This window comes from Lycorma delicatula, chromosome 13 (genome assembly GCF_047948215.1).
Source record: "Lycorma delicatula isolate Av1 chromosome 13, ASM4794821v1, whole genome shotgun sequence".
Taxonomy (NCBI): Eukaryota; Metazoa; Arthropoda; class Insecta; order Hemiptera; family Fulgoridae; genus Lycorma; species Lycorma delicatula.
The window spans coordinates 16,959,634-16,978,612 of NC_134467.1; the positions used below are offsets into that span (position 1 = coordinate 16,959,634).

At 30.4% G+C, this 18,979-nt stretch overlaps 1 protein-coding gene across 3 annotated transcripts in view; it reads left to right on the forward strand.

Annotated features, from left to right (window-relative positions):
* Ubr3 (Ubr3 ubiquitin ligase) overlaps nucleotides 1-18,979 on the forward strand; it is a 225,097-nt gene that overhangs the window by 44,245 nt on the left and 161,873 nt on the right. For all 3 annotated transcript variants that reach the window (XM_075381156.1, XM_075381157.1, XM_075381158.1), the window contains exons 4-9: nucleotides 635-767; nucleotides 6,809-6,941; nucleotides 9,099-9,232; nucleotides 11,256-11,484; nucleotides 15,555-15,734; nucleotides 18,612-18,838. In XM_075381156.1, the coding sequence (XP_075237271.1) occupies nucleotides 635-767; nucleotides 6,809-6,941; nucleotides 9,099-9,232; nucleotides 11,256-11,484; nucleotides 15,555-15,734; nucleotides 18,612-18,838 (1,036 nt within the window). The remainder of the gene's footprint in view (nucleotides 1-634; nucleotides 768-6,808; nucleotides 6,942-9,098; nucleotides 9,233-11,255; nucleotides 11,485-15,554; nucleotides 15,735-18,611; nucleotides 18,839-18,979) is intronic.

Here is an 18,979-nt window from a genome sequence, read left to right on the forward strand (position 1 = left end):
ATTTTAACAGGCGTCACAAAATAATTTTTAAAATTTAATCCTTTTTCCTTTATAAGGTGACTGTGTAATAAAATCAAGCAGAACATTTTTGATCAAAATTCAGAAAATAACACTTTTCAGTATAGTAAATATCCTTAAAGTTGAATGAAATGATAATGAAAAAAATAAGCTGATCATAGTATCTATTTTACATCCATTACTATGTAATTGTATCCAAACCTATGCATTAAAATCTATTTATCAAGGTCACTCTTTTTCTTAATTGTATTTTCTCAAACTCTTTTGATTAAGGTTAAATTTATTTTTGGTAAAGAAACATTAAAATTATAATTTATTAATTTATTCAAAAAGTAGCCTGAAAAAGTAAATTACACTCCTGATTTTTCAACATAGTATTTCTTGTTTTCAATAAACAGTTTCCATCTTTCAGGTAGCTTCTGCATTCCTTCAAACATATATTCTTGTATCTGCTGACAGACATTTGCTTTCTGGAATAAAAAAGAGTGTATCCATGTCTCCGTTTTCTTTATTTTGTACTAAAATTCTGTGATTTAATTTTTTTATTTTTATATATCTTTTTTTGTTATTGTTCTACATCTATTATTAATTTTAATCTTTGTTCGGCTGCTTACAGTAAATCATCGAACCCAGATGCTCATTTAGTTGCAATTCAAGATGCCGATGCATTTTTAACCATGTTACACGATCTTAGTGCAATGGGTGCAGCGATGCGTCATGTTATGACTGGTGCTCTTACCAATCCACAGGTATTTATTATTTACAGTTTAATTTACTTTGCTCAATTTAATAATGAATGGCGTTTTAAAAAAAAATGTAATGCTCCAAATTTTCAGAAAATTGAATTACATTTTTAATTATCTGGAAAAAAAATCGCCATTGATATATTGTATTTTATGTGCTTTGCTTTCAGTTCCATTAATAATTAACTATGATGGATTATTGATTAACCTATTCTTTTACAGATTTATCGTACCTTAGTTTTTTCCCTGGAAGTCCCTGATAACAAATATGGGATAGATTAAATAGTAACACATACTTTTATTGTAGAAAGAAATTGAAGGTGGTATGATGATGAAGTCACCTTCACACAGCTTTGTTCCCCTATTATAAACAATTCTTAAATTGTTTTGTTTTTTTTTTATTTTTCGTTGAGTGCTTTTGTTATACCGTTGTAAAAATATGTTCTTAAAATCTGTAAATTCTTTTTTTCTTTGGTAGGATTAATTTATTACATAGGCTTTAAGCTTGTGCATACAAATTGTATAGCGTATGAAAGATACTATGCTTGATGAGGATTTGAACCTGCGTGTTTCAGATGAAAAAGTCAGAGATACTGCCACTCCACCATGGAGGTCAATAGATTTGGCTTTAAAGCAATTAGAAAAACATATTTATTGAGTTCAGAAACTGACACCTTCAATAGAATTACATGATAATACTTGATGATATTCACTGTGCAACCAATTTAAAAATTTTCTTGATAAGCTGAAACTTGATGTTTTGCATCTGTTGTATAGTACGGTTTGCTATACAGTATCCAGTGATCTTCATTTTTTTACGTAACAGGGACATCGTAACATATTTCAGTGCAGTTGATGAAATAAAATAAGCAGTTAAATATATACATTTAATAAATTTTTGTCAAAAAAATTATTGTAAATCTATAATAATACATTTTTTATCTTTATTTTAAACAACTCTTTATGTATTTGATGAAAAAATATGTTAATTATTTTTCAAGTCATATTCGTCCATAAAATAGCAATGTCACTGATTGATCTATTAATGGACTAATTTTATCATTACCTGAATCACTACAAAGCTGAAATTTACGTTCTTTAATTCATGGTAACAAAACATTAACACAATTGACAAACTGTTAGGAATTAAATGGTTTTTTAAGAGAATTTTTCAGTATTTGTCCTTGTGAAAAGTATGTTCTTTGTTTATTAATGTATACCGGTTATTGCTTACGTAATATATGATTAATAAATAATGAAATCATTTGTTCAGGTATAAAATATTTAAAAAAAGGAAGTATTATTTCTAGATATAACATTATTCCAAGAAACAATATTTCTAGGTATTATATATTATAATAATTAAAAATAAGTTGTGTTTTCCTTGTCTACCATCCATTACAACTAACACATCATTAAAAATGATTATGTGTTTATTTTTACAGATTATGATTTAAATGAATCGCAAGTCAAAAAAACTTTTCTTAATGGTTTTTTTTATCCCCTAGAGTAACAGAAACATTTTAGAAACCTTTTTATGTAGTTGATAAATGAAAAACCATTTTTCCTTTACCTTCATTTAAACCTATAGAAGCAAACGACAGCTGTAATGTTTTAACAAAGCCAATATCTGTAGTGGAGTGGTAGCATTTTGGCCTTTCATCTGAGAGTTGTGGGCCCAAATCTCGGTCAGGCATGGAATTTTTCATATGCTATAAGATTCCATTTCCATACTCCCACATACAAACTTTAAAGCTTCTGTGGTGAATTAATGAATTTTTAATTGATCTAAAAAAAAATTCTGCTGTTGTCATCACAGATTAAATGTTTTCGCAAACAAGACTTATTCAGCTGCATATCTTATTCCTAATAGTGGTATTTATTGCCAACAGTTATCTTTGTATAGCACTATACATTCTAATTTCTCTTTTAAAACACTGATATGATCATTTTTATTAAAAATCATTCCTTTCTTTGAAAAAAAAAAATCAAAATCCTAAGGTTAAGGTTGTGTTCCTTTGACTGGTGCATTTGATGTTTATTTACATTATTTTTTGTTATGGTTTAAGGTGTAGTTTTGCATTTTATTTATTGCAAGTATGAAAATAAATAGAAAATAATTTGGTTAATCTTTTTAGAACTAACATACAGAGGAATCATTTCACAATCAGTAGGAATGAATATTATTTTAATTCATTTAAAATTTGAAACTTTTTTTGTAAACAAATATTAAAAAAGAATTTTTATTATAAACATAGAAAATTAAACCTTCCTTTGAACAAAACTAAGGTCTCATCAATTTACTGCCTTTTAAAAAGGATAAAACACATTTGAGAAATTTTTGTTTAACTTATCTAATAATTGTTGTATTTTGAAAAGACGGAAGCCAGGTGGTTGATCTTTATCAGCAAAATGAAACATTCTAAGAATCTTTTAATATCTGTCTAGCCACTGTTTCTGAAAATATTGGGGAAAATAATAGCCTTTGACTAGCACTCTTTTATAGAGTCTTTCTTATTTTTTGGCATAAGCAGGATCATACTCAAAAAGTATACAGTTCATCTGTGTAGGTTGATTTCTGTTGTTGTAAATTTGAATGAGCAAAATCGGTTTGTTCAGAGTCTTGGGTAAAATATGTATTTGTTTCATTCACTACATGTTCAATAATTTCGGTTGTTATTTAAGTTTTAATGAGAAGAAATAAATCCTGGATGCGAATGTGACAAATCGGCCATGTTTACTAACAGAGTTTAACAAAACTTTCAAAAATCTAGTTTTAGTACGTAATAAGATTTTATTCTCTCTATTTTCAGCTGTTAGCTGTAAGCTATTGGTAGTGCAAATAGTTCATTTTAAAGCCAATAGAGTGTAGTATATGTTGGTGAAAGTATTATATTAGTTGCATTAACACGATGCTAGTACTCAAACGATAAATTTCTAAAACTAGTTTACGCGACCATAGTCTATGCAGCAAGTTTACTGCAGTCGTGTAAACATGACACCAGTCCCAACGAGGTTAAGCCAGGAAAATTAAACTGATGTGTGCATAAACTCTTTGTTTCTATATCAAGGAAATATTTAAAGTCAAATAATTATTAGTGTGTTACATTTTTTATAATTAGATGTAAACCTCATAGAATTTCTGTTTTGTTTTGTAAAAATATTAAAGATAATATTTAAAGAATGTAATTATTTAAATGTAATTTATTAAAATGCTATCTTTAATTTGATGTGCCAAATATCTAGTAAGGTTAACAAAGATTGAATTCAGAGTATAAATTATATAGGAAAAAATGTTTGTATAGCGAAAAAATATGGTGGTGAAATGTGGTAATCATTTTAAAATAAGGAAAACATTGGTATTCTCCCAGAATTGTGTTGCATTTGAAAGTATTCAACAAACTACAGTAAATCATTCATTCAGTATTACGTCCTTCCTAGAATATTATTTTTAGTTTTAAAAATTCTGGCCATCTATGGATCACTTACCACAGATTCCCTCTCCTTCCTTTCCTGCCAGTACCTATTAAATCTCTCGCTCAGCTATTTCCTGAATCCTTCTATCATTACTCTTTTTTATTATGGAGTTTCTTTTTCAGTAATTCTCTGTTCAAAAATTTCTTTTAATTTTTCCTTTATTAATTCCTGATTTTGTAAGTTCAGGATTTCTATTCCTGCTTTGTTTAAGTCTTTCTTAATTTTATCATTAAATATGCTTTTAGTTTTTCTTCCTAGATGTAAAAAGGAATATTTTCTTGGTAATTTTTTTTTTGGTCTTCAGTCATTTGACGGGTTTGATGCAGCTCTCCAAAATTCCCTATCTAGTGCTAGTCATTTCATTTCGGAATACCCCCTCCATCCTACATCCCTCACAATTTGTTTTACATATTCCAAACGTGGCCTGCCTACACAATTTTATCCTTCTACCCGTCCTTCCAATATTAAAGCGATTATTCCAAGATGTCTTAGTATGTGGCCTATAAGTCTGTCTCTTCTTTTAACTATATTTTTCCAAATGCTTCTTTCTTCATCTATTTGCCGCAATACCTCTTCATTTGTCACTTTATCCACCCGTTTGATTTTTAACATTCTCCTATAGCACCACATTTCAAAAGCTTCTAATCTTTTCTTCTCAGATACTCCGATCGTCCAAGTTTCACTTCCATATAAAGCGACGCTCCAAACATATACTTTCAAAAATCTTTTCCTGACATTTACATTAATTTTTGATGTAAACAAATTATATTTCTTACTGAAGGCTCGTTTAGCTTGTGCTATTCGGCATTTTATATCACTCCTGCTTCGTCCATCTTTAGTAATTCTACTTACCAAATAACAAAATTCTTTTACCTCCATAATCTTTTCTCCTCCTATTTTCACATTCAGTGGTCCATCTTTGTTATTTCTAATACATTTCATTACTTTCGTTTTGTTCTTGTTTATTTTCAGGCGATAGTTCTTACGTAGGACTTCATCTATGCCATTCATGGTTTCTTCTAAATCCTTTTTACTTTCGGCTAGAATTACTATATCATCAGCAAATCGTAGCATCTTTATCTTTTCACCTTGTACTGCTACTCCAGATCTAAATTGTTCTTTAACATCATTAACTGCTACTTTCATGTAAAGATTAAAAAGTAACGGGGATAGGGAACATCCTTGTCAGACTCCCTTTCTTATTACGGCTTCTTTCTCATGTTCTTCAATTATTACTGTTGCTGTTTGGTTCCTGTAAATGTTAGCAATTGTTCTTCTATTTCTGTATTTGAACCCTAATTTTTTTAAAATGCTGACCATTTTATTTCAGTCTACGTTATCGAATGCCTTTTCTAGGTCTATAAATGCCAAGTATGTCAGTTTGTTTTTCTTTAATCTTCCTTCTAATATTAATCTGAGGCCTAAAATTGCTTCCCTTGTCCCTATACTTTTCCTGAAACCAAATTGGTAATTTTATTATTTCTTCTTAAAGTAAACTATGCTCTACGAAAGCCAATTTTGCTGTTATTTCTTTAAATTCCTGTTATCACACTTTGTGGGGCTGAAGTTTCCATATATTAAGTGTGTTATCCTTGTATAGGACCAAATATTTTTCGCAAGGATTTCTTCTTTCTTTTTGGATTTATGTTTTGTGCTAGCCTGATAAGATTGATTTTCTTTCATTCGCCAATTTTTTAAGGGTTATTTTCTTGACCGTTCCATTCTGTAGTTTATAGCTACTAAAACAGATTTACCTTCTATATTTTTTATATTTCTGGTTTTTAAAGTCACATATTCTATTTTTTCAATACATATTTGTAGAATTGTTTTTTCTGCTGTTTCTTATTTTCTCCAATCAGTTTTCCAGCTATTTCTGGGTTTCGGTATGTGTGCACTCATGTGCGCATACGTGTACACAATTGCAATTACTGCTACTGACTTGCTAGGCCTGACACAGCTGCAGATGTAGTGCCATGTAAGTGTAAATGTACCAGTAAACATGTAGTTTCGAATGGACTCAGGTCGACCACTCCTGCCGATGTATGGTTAATTGAAACCCAACTACCAAAAAACACCCGTCTCCACCAGTCTATCATTCAAATCCATATAATAGAACTGCCTTTACAAGGACTCGAATCTTAGAACTCTTGACTTCAAGATTGTAATGTGTTTGTTTTGTTACTATTTTAAGATCATTTAACAAAATAACCAAACCAACTGCGAAGGCAAAACAGTTAGTGGTGTTTTCCTACATCAATTTTGAAGGGAGTGCTCAATTACATTTGTTTCTTCACTAGGTGATAATTTTTTCAAAGACACAATTGAAAAGTTCTTAAGGTTTTTTATTTTTTGGAAAAATATTAGAAATTTAGCTTAAAAAACTTTAGAAGTTTTGTTTATTATTGTTTCTCTAGATTTTTTTGTCTTTATTATTTTTATATCCATTAAAGTATTGTTTAATTTACCTAACTATGTTTTATTATTTATTTCTAAGCTATTATTTTTTAATTATTTTACTATATTAAATAGTGTTAATAATTAATTGTGTGGCTTTATTATTTTTTTTGCAGATATATAAACATCTAACTGAATGTTCAGCAAATGATGAATCGGGTTTTGCATCTTACGTAATTGAAAGTCAACGTTTGTATTTAGAAGCTGTTAAATCTCTACCTAATCCTGAACCCCCTCCAGAGTATAAAGGTATTTTTATTCATTTTTTAAAAAAAAATTTTTTATTTTATTCTGTCAAGTCGATAGTAGTGTGATTCTTTTCATACATCCGGGTAAAACTAATATAAACGGGATTTTTGTTCCTGAGCATCTATGGTTGGTAGGACTGGCTCCATGCTTCTAGTATGCTTGGGTGGGGTCATTAGTGGTGGGGAGAGCCAGCCATTCCACACTCCCAACCAATTCGTCAATAATGCTCACAATGTTGGAGCAACAGGTACACCCCTCCACCGCACAACGCATAATAAAATTTGTTGTTCGTGAAGGAGTTCAAGCGCCGGAAATTTTCCAGAGATTGACAACTGCATAGTTCAGGGACCAAATATTGTCAAGGTCTGATGTGTTTACCTGGCATAGAGTTCAAGGAAGGACGAGAATGAGTGGAAAATTAGGAACACGATTGCTGTCCTCGGACCAGCATTACAGATGAAAACATTTGCGCAGTTCGAAACATTCTTGAAGATGATCATCGATGGGTGAGAGTATCTGAAACTGCAGAACAGGTTTGAATAAGTTATGGGAGCTGTCAAGCAATCATCACAAATGACCCACAATTCTGTAAAGTGTGTGCCAGATGGGTCCCTCGCCTTTTGACCACAGATCAGAAGTTGAGACATTTATAGGTCTGTCAAAGGCTTACAGCAAGGTTTGTGAAAGGTGATGCGTATTGGAGTTGGATTGTTACCTGTGATGAAACACGGGTCTATTACTACATTCCCCAGTTGAAACAAACTAGTATGGAATGGTGGGAGAAAGGCAAGGCAGCCCAAGTGAAAGCCAAGACTCTACTGTCGGCTGACAAAGTTCTTTCAACCGTTTTTTTTCGACTGGCAAGGCATTTTGCCCATTGATTTTTTGCACGAACGACGCACAATCAGTGCTGCTTACTACTGCGAGCTGTTGAACATGGCGATGGCAGCATATCACTGCAAAAGAGGAGACCAGCTGATTCGAGAGGCCATCCTCCATGACAACATCAGGCCCCATACTACAGCTCTAATGGTCTCAAAACAAGAAGAAATGCACTGGACTCAACTTGATTATCATCCCTACAGCCTGGACCTATCACCTTGCGATTTTCATTTGTTTGGGCTACTTAAAGAAGCTCTAGGAAGGCAACGATTTGAAGATGATGGGGGTTTGGAGGAATTCATGTGCAATTGGCACCTGACGCAACCAGCTTCATTCTACGATGCTACAATAAAAAATCTTCTTGGTGGGAAAAATGTATTTCAAAAGCAGGAATCTATGTAGAAAAATAAATTATATTTGCCTTTTATTTCTTAAAAAAATAATTTAAAAAAAAATATAAAATCTCGTTTATATTTGATTTACCCTCTTATTTTAATCTTTGTCTCCCCATTTCATATTTCTGTGTTGTTTAATTAACTAAACCTGCATGAATTAATATATAGCTTACCAATCTAGTTTAACTCTTATTAGATTCTGCCACAAATTTCTCTAATCATTTATTGATCTTTAAAATTTTGAGTTTTATCTATTTGCCTGATTTTCAAAATTCTCCTGTGTGATAACTTAAAACAAACATCATATCATTAAATGTGCATGTAACTGTATTGTGTAATATTTCATAAAGTTTATTACCTTGCTGGTAAGGTGATTTATTGTCTTCTTTTTTTTTTTTTTTGAACCTATTCTACAAAGCTATGTTATGGTGTTCATGGTTAATAAAATATATATTTTATTGGCTTTAAATTGACTGAGTAAATCACAGAAGAACTATTTCATTAAAAAAGTAGAATCTTTTTTGAAATTAAAAAATATTATGTAAATTTTATGAGCCTTAATAAATATACATAATACTTTTAATAATGTTTTATAAAGTTTACTTTTTATAATTAAATGGTCGTATTGTTTTCAACAAATCGCTAACCAGACCATTTATCTTCTAACAGATGACTAGAAACTGCGGTTTCTACAAAAACGGAATATGTAGGGAAAGTTTATCACACATAAAAATCTTATTTCGCTAAATAGAAACTGCATTTTCTGACTTACCGTTGTGTAATATAAATTTTGAGATTTAAGAATTACACATTATAGATTTAAAATCTTAATTTAATTGGTATAATTAAGATAAAATAATATATATCTGTTTATTTTCAGACTGTCCAGCATTACAGGAACACCTTGTACATAAAACATTTTTGGAAGAACTTGTATTTTGGACTGTTAAATTTGAATTTCCACAAAAAGTTGTGTGTTTATTATTAAATATGCTTCCAGATCCGGACTATAAGGCAAGTGTAGTTTTTATGTTATATAATAGTGTAGTTGTCTACATCGTTTTTTTGTATTGGGAAACTTATATTTTGTTACTATTCTCAGTTCAATATTGCTTTAACATATCCTACTCCTTTGTTCAGTATAAGTCTGGTGCAAGAAGTTTTCTTCATTTTCCAGTTTTATTCATATTCGTGATGCAGAGAAATCAAAAATTTGGTTTGATGCCTTTACAAGCTTCTGGTATTAGAATAATCAACCATATGGAATGTTACACCGATTTTTTTCTTTTCTGGCAGACCATTGTTTGGTGCCCATATGTAAGAATCACGTATAGGGTTTTCAAAAAGTGATGAACCTTATGGGAAAATTAATAAGTTAAAATAGTTATTGAAAGTGTAATACGATGTTGCATGCTATAATATATATCTAGAAAATAATAAACGGTAACGTTTTCATGCACGCATATTTATGAATGTATGTACAATCTTTTTAAAAAGAATAGTTACTTTTTCTTTAAATAAATAACAGTATTTACCTCTGTCAAACCAGGCATTAGGATTGTTTTTATGTAACCCAGCGCAGTTTACAGCTTAAAAATAAGGGCTTTATTATGCTTCCATTGCCATTTTTAATAAATTACTGAACCATTTAAAAACAGCTTCACGCCACTATCTTCACGTATGTACTTTATATTATTTCATGTTTATATCTTAAATAAGTAATGTGGTCATTAATCACATCTACTTTTTAATTAATTGTGTACGGTGTGATGCTGCTCTGATCAAATTTTTACCATGATTTTTCGTGATCCATCCAGGTATTTGGGGCAATTCCTTTTTTTATATCTGTGGATAGCATATCTACCTGAAGTGATCTATACGTTATGTACCGATCAGAATGAAAGATTTATTTAGTTAATGATGTTTCATCTTTCATAACCTTGTTAAACATCAGGATAATTTTTAATAGATGTGCAATTTTTAACGAAATTAATTTAAATAAAATGATCAGGTTACGACTTGAAAGTTCTGAAGAATACAGATTTATAAATTTCAGTTTCCCCTCCCACTTCGATGACCTTTAGCCTAGAACGATTTTTTTTTACAGATCGTGAAATTAAATTCCAATCTATTCTGTTTTTTTTTATTTGTTCTAATTAAAGAAAAATTGTAATGCTTTTTATATAAGCCAGGTCGTATTTGAAAGCTACATTCTATGAAAAATTAACTCTGGAAATTTTTTTAAAGATATGAGGTTGCGTCAACAATATAAATTTTCAAGAATGACTTCTGTGATTTATATAACATTATTATTTTTGTTACTTAAAAATTTTGAAGAAAAAACCACCGGGTCCCCGACCCTCTGAAGATGCCTCTGAATAGAGCTGCGTGGGCTTCTGACAATGGCTTCCTTTACTTGTTAGATGTTCTCCGGTGTGCTAGCAGTTCGTCGGGGACCCGGTGGTTTTTTCTTCAATATTGAACCACTTGTTCGAAGGTTGTTTACCCGTCGCAATATTGTGTTACAAGAAGCTTGCATTACGATGGATATTAAACTGACGGCGGAAATCTCACTGAACGGCAGTTACGGATTCGTCATTTCGCACAAAACTGTCATACGCGTACAGGCGTTGGTCTAGCGTCCACGGCTCCATCTCAACGACTAAAATGTAAATGCTATGAACAAAGGAAACGTCAGACACCAGCCACGTGCCCCTCCCACCACGAACGTCCGAGTACAACCCACTTCAAAAACATCCGGTTCCCGTGAATGACCCTGTGCTTAGAAAACAATATCATTAAATGTTGAAATTTTGCTGTTGATCTAATGTGGTTTTGGCAGATTAAGCAAAAAATTCTGTGCTAAAATTGTACTTAGCGGTATATAAAAAACTATTATTATAAGCTGGTCATTAAAATTTCTGAGAATCTTATAAATGAAATATTCCTGTTAATATCACTTTCATCCTTTCTCCTCATGAATCCAAATTATTATTCTATGTGTATTTTTATGCTTAATAGTATTTTTTTTTTCCAGGAATCATTAACGCAGGCGTTTGTGTTACATTATAGTCGTATCTCCATGATGCTGGAACGATCATCGGACCCTGATACTTTATCAAATAGAGTTGTTCATGTCAGCGTTCAGTTGTTTTCAAATGAAGCTTTAGCTTTACGCATGGCTGAAAAATTAAATTTATTGCACGTTATGGTTATAAGCCTAAAATATATGATGAGTAAAATATTAATCCCAAATATATTACATTGTAAGTATTAAGCGTTTATTTTGTTAATAAGTTAAGTATATTTAGAGTATATTTTAAAGTTTGTCAGATATCACCTTGATTGGCCCTGGATAAGACAGTAAATTTTGATTGTTCCTGCCTAAGACAGTAAACTGTACCCTCTTATAGTTTCATAGTTCCATTACATCTTGAAAGTCTTATGGAACATCTTGAAAAAGAAGAAAATCTCTTAAGTAAATTCAAATCATGTGCTGTAAACTGGCTTCATTAGGCAATAAAACTTTGTTTTTGATAGTTTCCATTTGGTGGAAAACTTTGTGCACTCTGACTAAATGCCCTTAGATAAATAAAAGCTTCTCTTAGGATTGCATAGTTAGTTTTTAAAGGGGGGGGGGGGGTTTAAAAGGTTAACAGGAAATTTTGTCGTAAAATCTACAAAGCAGTAACCCATCACAAATTTTTATTGAAAAAAGTATCTTAAGTTTACTAAAATTTTAAAAAGAAAAATAAAAAGAAAAAATTACAAGAACCTTGTCGTGAATGCATCAATCAGTATATTGAAGTGAAAGCAAGTTGTGAATTGTCATTCTCATAAGTGATCATGTTATTACTGTTTGTATCTTAGATTCAAATAAAATTGAATTCAAATATATTTCCATTTACTGGTCACAAGTGAGTGGAACATTACCAGACTTTCTAAAGACATTACTCCTTAATATTACTGACAGTCTTTGACTTGCGTAATTATTGCATGAGAGCTCTTTGCACAAATTAAAATTTACACAAGTCAAATTTTTACAAACATGTATCAAAAAATGCAAAAAAAATTAAAAACGCTGACTATACAGTTGTAGGATTTTCCTATCATGTGGCTAATATCACATTCTTGGAGATTCCTACAACTATGGGTTGTTTCTGATGCACAGCTTAGACACACAACTTAATTAAAAGTATTTATCATTTATTTTAATGTAATATCTTTTTGTTTATTTAATTCAATGATTCTAACTAAAGTTTTTGTGCATACCGTATTTAATTCCTGTGGGTGTGGTGGACTAGCGGCGACAGTTGGCACTAACTAAAATAATGTTATTTCCCTTCTTACATAGAACAAATTTCACTTGTACGGTCGGCAGACTGGTGTAGCTACAAGGTTTAATGCGCCAGGTACCGATTCGATCGAGTTTGAGACCCAGCCAGACCGAGTTACTTTTTTACATTTTAAATATTCATTTATTTAATGATAAACTGTGATTGAGCTGCTACAACGGTTTTTATTTTGGCGGGGGGTGAGATTTTGCAAACATTTTTTTGTAAATATTGTTTTTTTTTTAAATTGTTAACAAATTTGCCTAAGAAAATATAACTTTAATTAGATGAAATCTTGAAATATTGAGGGCGATCTTGCTCTACAGCCTCACCTCCTGAACCTTATAAGTTGAAAATTTAATGGCATCATTGTCCCATATGTAGAAATAATGTGACAAATTGTGTCAAAATCGATCCAGTAGTTCTGGAGATATAAGGTGATTTAGAGGCCAACATTGAATACACACACGGGCATACATATAAACATTAACATCCAGAAAATTTCCATCTGGTTTTTGGGTTCCTCAGGTGTCAAAATGTCACGATCCGGTGAAAACTGATTATGTCCAAATTGGACTGATTACAATACTTTCCCTTCTAGAGCTGTAACGCTATTTAGATGGGAAAATAATATTTAAAAACAGAAATAGATACAAAACAATCAAAAACTAAACTCATTAAAATATAAACATTTATTATAATCATCTAGAAAACATAAAGGTTATTATTTTTTTTTAAACCTCATTATAAACAAATAAATTCACAATGTGAATACAACCAATTAAATTAATTATCACAAGTTAAAATTTATGAAGCTAATGTTTAAAATAGTGTTATGACAAAAAAAGATTAAATCAAATATTTAAACCCGTGGATCATGTTCACGTAGCAGTAAACATAGCATGAAATTGTCAGCTGTATGATAATACTTTGGGAAATGCGACACATTATAACAAATTCTTTCTAGTGCTATAGCCTAGTTGGAAAAGTAAAAATATTGTTTAATAATACTACAATGCATGAACTGAATTGCATAATATACTTTATAAGTAGGGTATTCAACCTTATATTCTTAACCAATAATAATATTAACTAATTAATACCAGTTCAACCGTAGCTCAGTTACCAGGATTATCAAAATCCAAGTCTTCAAATGCTGCATCACCATTGTCAGAGGAAGTGGTGCGATGTAAAGTGGATACCATATTTGTAAGCTTTAGGCTGGTCAATCTTTTTGAAAAAAAAAAAAAAAAATCTAATGGTATATGAACTGCTGCTTTCTTTTTTTCTGCATATATTTTTCTGTAACCTGCAAAGAAATCTTCAACCATTCTTTGTACCTTAAGAAAACCGCCAACCGTTTCAGACAGTTTATGACAAGTGCAGCATTGCTAGATTAGCACAAAGTTCATGCCTCGCTCACTAGATGGCTCTTAAAAGTAGAATATAGATTTAGTATTACTTCTTACTTCAGATATAAGTACTGTTTGTAACTCTACTTAGATCTGAAATTTCTTATGAAAGTATGAATTTACATAATTTGGGAACTATCTGTATTTTAAAATTCTTTTTTGATGAAAAGTTTATTAAGAATCTTAATTAGTAGTTGCTAAGAATACCTCTAAAAACTAAAATTTAAAAAAATGATATATCTTTCCATTTTTAGTTTTATATGGATAGTTATCCATGTTAATGTTTCATTGGCAATGAACAGGTTTAGTACATAAAGACTTCCAAGTCACAAAAACTGTAATTTCCATAATCCAAGTTATAAGCCCAGCAAATTTTTTTAAATGTGTCAGGTCTATTTATAATGGATTTAAACTAATCCTAGTAAAATGTGTTGTAAGCTTTAAATATTTCTTCAGATGTAATATGTACTGATATGATATGAATCATAAGGATATGAAAAATGATAAGGAAACGAACAGTAGTCACTTATTTATGTCTTACGTCTATCTAAAGGGCTAAGTTCAGAGACTAACTGTTGCTTTATATTAACTGATTAACCATCAAAGCCCTCATATAAATTTCATTGTTTCAAAGGCTTAAAAAACAAACTAGCCAAAGTATTAAAGATTAAAAACTAACATGGCTGCCATTTTGAGGCCTTAAAAAGAATAATGCTGTGTTTATTGTTTCTATTCTCTAAAAAAAAAATGCTTTCCTGAGTTTGCAAGCAATTCAGAGAATACTAGGATGTATTCTCTGAATGGCTTGCTAAATTTCTGACGTCACATTTAAATACTGATAGTTAATTATTGGTTACAATTCATTGTGTTTCAAGATTTCATTCTTGTCAAAAATTTGTTTATATGTTTGTTTAATTGTTTTGATGCTATTGATGTTTTTTTTTTAAATTTCTTCTGTTACTGCTTGGTAGAAAATTATAATTTAGTTTTTCTTTCTTTTGCATTATCTTTTGTTTCATGATGTTAGATTAATTTTTACGGAAAATCAGCTAGTTTTACATGATGACATTTCTACTGCAAATTTCATTTTTCGTGTTAATTATGAAAGAATCTGGACAGTCCCTCAGGCAAAGTTGCCATCCTCTGATCGTTGGTAGAATTAGCTGTACTGGAGGGTCTAAAGTTGACAGCTATTACTAGATAGAGCCAGACTGCTTGCTAACCTGTTTCTAATCTCATCTTTATAATAAAAAAGTTGAAATTATCTTTTATGGGACAATTTCCTTATTATATAAGGATATTTATTATAACTGTAATTGTCCTATATAAAACATTATAAACTGATTTTATTCAGTTTATCTTATCATTTTTTTGGTTTAAACTTGTATGATTAAGGGGTATAGAGTTATTTATTAATATAATAAATGTTAATTTGAAATTTATTTGATACAGTCAATCAGGAATTCAACCAAGGTAAATAAAATCATTCCTAAAAAGTCAGTCTAGTTTATTATGCAAGATGTTGATTGGTTGAAGAACTTATCTTGTTTATTTGTTTTGTTAATTAATTTATGAGTAATTATTTTACAGGTCCGGAAATGAACCGTCATTCAGTTGTTGATTGTGGACGTCAAGTTATGAAAGAACATTGTTATTGGCCTTTGGTATCAGATCTTAATAATGTTTTATCACATCGTCCTGTTGCTGTAAAATTTATGAGCGATTCAGATCTATTAGAAATGTGGTGTGCTTTTCTATCTATGTTCCAAGGTAAGTTAATCTATTATCTATATATATTTTAAAGCTCATTTTTTGTAACTCTTGAGATTTTTATTACCACTAGGTATTTTCTCGGCAATCTTTTTGGATCTCTAACCATGTCAGAATCCTGGGTAATGAACATGCAGATTCCACTGCTAAAGATGCATATAGCCAACCTTCTTTTTCTACTCAAGTTAAAATTATCGATTTCATCAATTCCATTAAATAAACACTTTGAAAAAGGTGGCAAGATGACTGGTCTGCTACATCGGATAATAATCTATGACACATAAAAGACATAATGTTATCGTGGAACTCTTCATGCAGGAAAATTCGCTGAGAGGACGTAGTCCTGTGTCAATTGTGATTAGGACATACCAAAGCTACTCACGGATGCCTGATGTCAGCGGAGAGTGCACCACTGTGCGTTTGATGTGAATGCCGCTTGACTGTGCACCACCATTGTGAATTGCATATGCTGTGCGGCCTTACGTTGCAAATTTAAATTGTTGAGAGACATATGACACTTCCTACGAAATGATAAGAATGTACTAGACTGGTGTTTTTACTTTTAAAAATAATTAATATACTTAATAAGATTTCATCTGTCAAAATTTTGATATTATCTTGTTATTCATGTTTCGTGTATTATCCTAATTGTTGCGTTTCTGTTACTGTTTCAATTTTATTTCTATTAGTTTTCATTGTAGTTTTAACCATATTTTGCGAATATTTTAATATCCTAGAAGAAGCCTCTTGTTATTATTTTAACCCAGGCAATGATACATGAAAGCATTTTTCACAAAAAAATAAATATTTTTAATTATTTTTACCAATTGTTCTGATTGATTAACTGAAATGAACTAAAGACTGTAGTGTGTGTGTATATATATTGTTGCGTCAACAATTCATGGTACGGATAATTCTACAACACGATAATGTTCGGCCATACACATTTCATGCAACCGCCAAGGCTCAGTTGAAATTTGAGCTTATTCCATACTTGCCACATTGTGTTTTCACTTTCAGGTATTAGATAGATGTTAATGGTACTCTGACGTGTTCTTCAGTTCATTATCTGTCGTGGAATGAATTGTCATGGCAGTCCACCATATCTGCCACGGCAGATGATGAACTGAAGGACATTGTAGGGTTGTGGCACAAGGAAAATCATTATTCTTCATTGGCAGAATTAGAACTGAATTTGATTACCTTCAGGATAAATGTGTAGCAGTATTTTGTGATCAAATGGAAAAATAATGGTAAGTATTTGTAGCAAATAAAATGTACTTTTATTCTATTCATGTTTGATTCGATAATTTCTGCTCATTTTCAAGTAATAATCAAATGCGCATTATATTTCAGCCACACCATTATTGTTTTTATTCATAACTTTTATTACTGTGATTATAAAAAAAATTGTGTATTGTCTGTATTTTTCTGACAAATTTGGGTACCTTATAAAAGCGCATTATAGTAGCATTATCTGTGCTATTATAGTGTATGTAATATCTAACTGCAGATCCTCCCTGCAAGCTTCCTCTACTTGTCTCCTCTACCTCACTCCTGTAATCTGGCATATGAAACACTTGCTATTGGTTGTGATAAAAGTAAGACCTCAAAATGGTACAGACTTGTTTATTATTTTTATTTTTTATAATTGTTTATTCTAAGATATTCATTTATTTTTGCTATTATTTATTTATTCTATTGAATTTATTTATTTGAACTGTTATATAAATTATTTTGTATAAAATCATTTTATGTTTAGATTTATAAAATATAGTATAAATTAATGTCTTAATTAAATTAATTTTACGTTTATTGTAGTACGAACTTAATACCTCTGTAATATTAATCTTTTATTTTATAATAAATTTAATTATGATTATAATTATATTATTTCTATTTTGTAATTTTGTAGGCCTACAAATGTCAAAAGAAAATTAATTGTTGATGCATATGTGCTATTTAGAAATAATTTTTGTAAATAACTACGCCACGTCAAAGGAAATTAGAACATTGTAGCCTATAATAAATAAACAACTCATTTCATATACTTTTGAATTACATTATTGTTACTGTTTATTTATAGCAAAGCCTTACTTTAACATACTTGAAAAAGATAAAACATACTTACAAGAAATAAATAAATTACTTTGTTTAAATCCTGAAGAAAATAATTTTATTTGTAATAACAAATTATGAGAAAATATTTTGTTACTATAATAGTGATGTCATAATTACATACAATGCAATTATTTCTGATTTAAAATGTGATTTATTTATGAAGATTTGCACGATTTAAGAGCTTTTTTTCTAACTGTTTTAATATACATAAGTGAATTTTGGCTGGTTTTACACCTTCAGAAAATAAAAATTTTATCATAGCACGCTGTTCTTCCACGGTACACATTTCAGGTGGAGCTCCATTTTGAAATAAATGAAATAGGTTATATAATAGTGGAGATTCTTCTTGAAGAGTCTATAAATTTGATGTCAGGGGTGCTAACTTGAACTGTGAAGACAGTTTCAGTTTGTTTTATTAAATAGTTTTTCCACTGTTGCCATTTGTCTCTTTAATTATTATTGAATAACCTTCATAGAACAAAAATGTTTTTTATCTCAGTATGTTAATTGAGGACCATACTATATTGTATTCACAATCTGGTGTATTAATATTCCAGAATTTGATTTTTTTACAAATAATTATTTTGATGATTTTAGATTAACTTTATTGTCATTGAATGTGTTGTAAATAAGAAAATACAGAATGAAATTTATGTGCGATCTTATGTAATATTTACATATAATTATATGAAAATTTTCCAGTCTGGCAGTAATTTGTATAATTTTATATACTATATATTGGCATTTTTGTTTCAGGTATGAATGTTAATCAACGTGAAATATCACAACATGTTGAATTTGAACCTAATACTTATTATGCTGCGTTCTCAGCAGAATTAGAAGCAAGTGCTTATCCAATGTGGGCATTATTATCACATTTATGGGATAGTTCGACAGTTGACTTAACTAAAAGAGTGTTGAAGAGTTGTTTAGATGCATTACAAGATTGGTTAAATTCAATTAATATGAGTTTATCTGATATGGTAAATATATTTAACTCGCTTTATTTTATTTTAATCATTGTATTTTCTTATTGCTTATTAACCCTTCAGGCAGGGAGCACATGGATGTCACGCACATGTTAAGTTGTATGTATCGGCAGGTTGACATGACAGTCTCGCAGT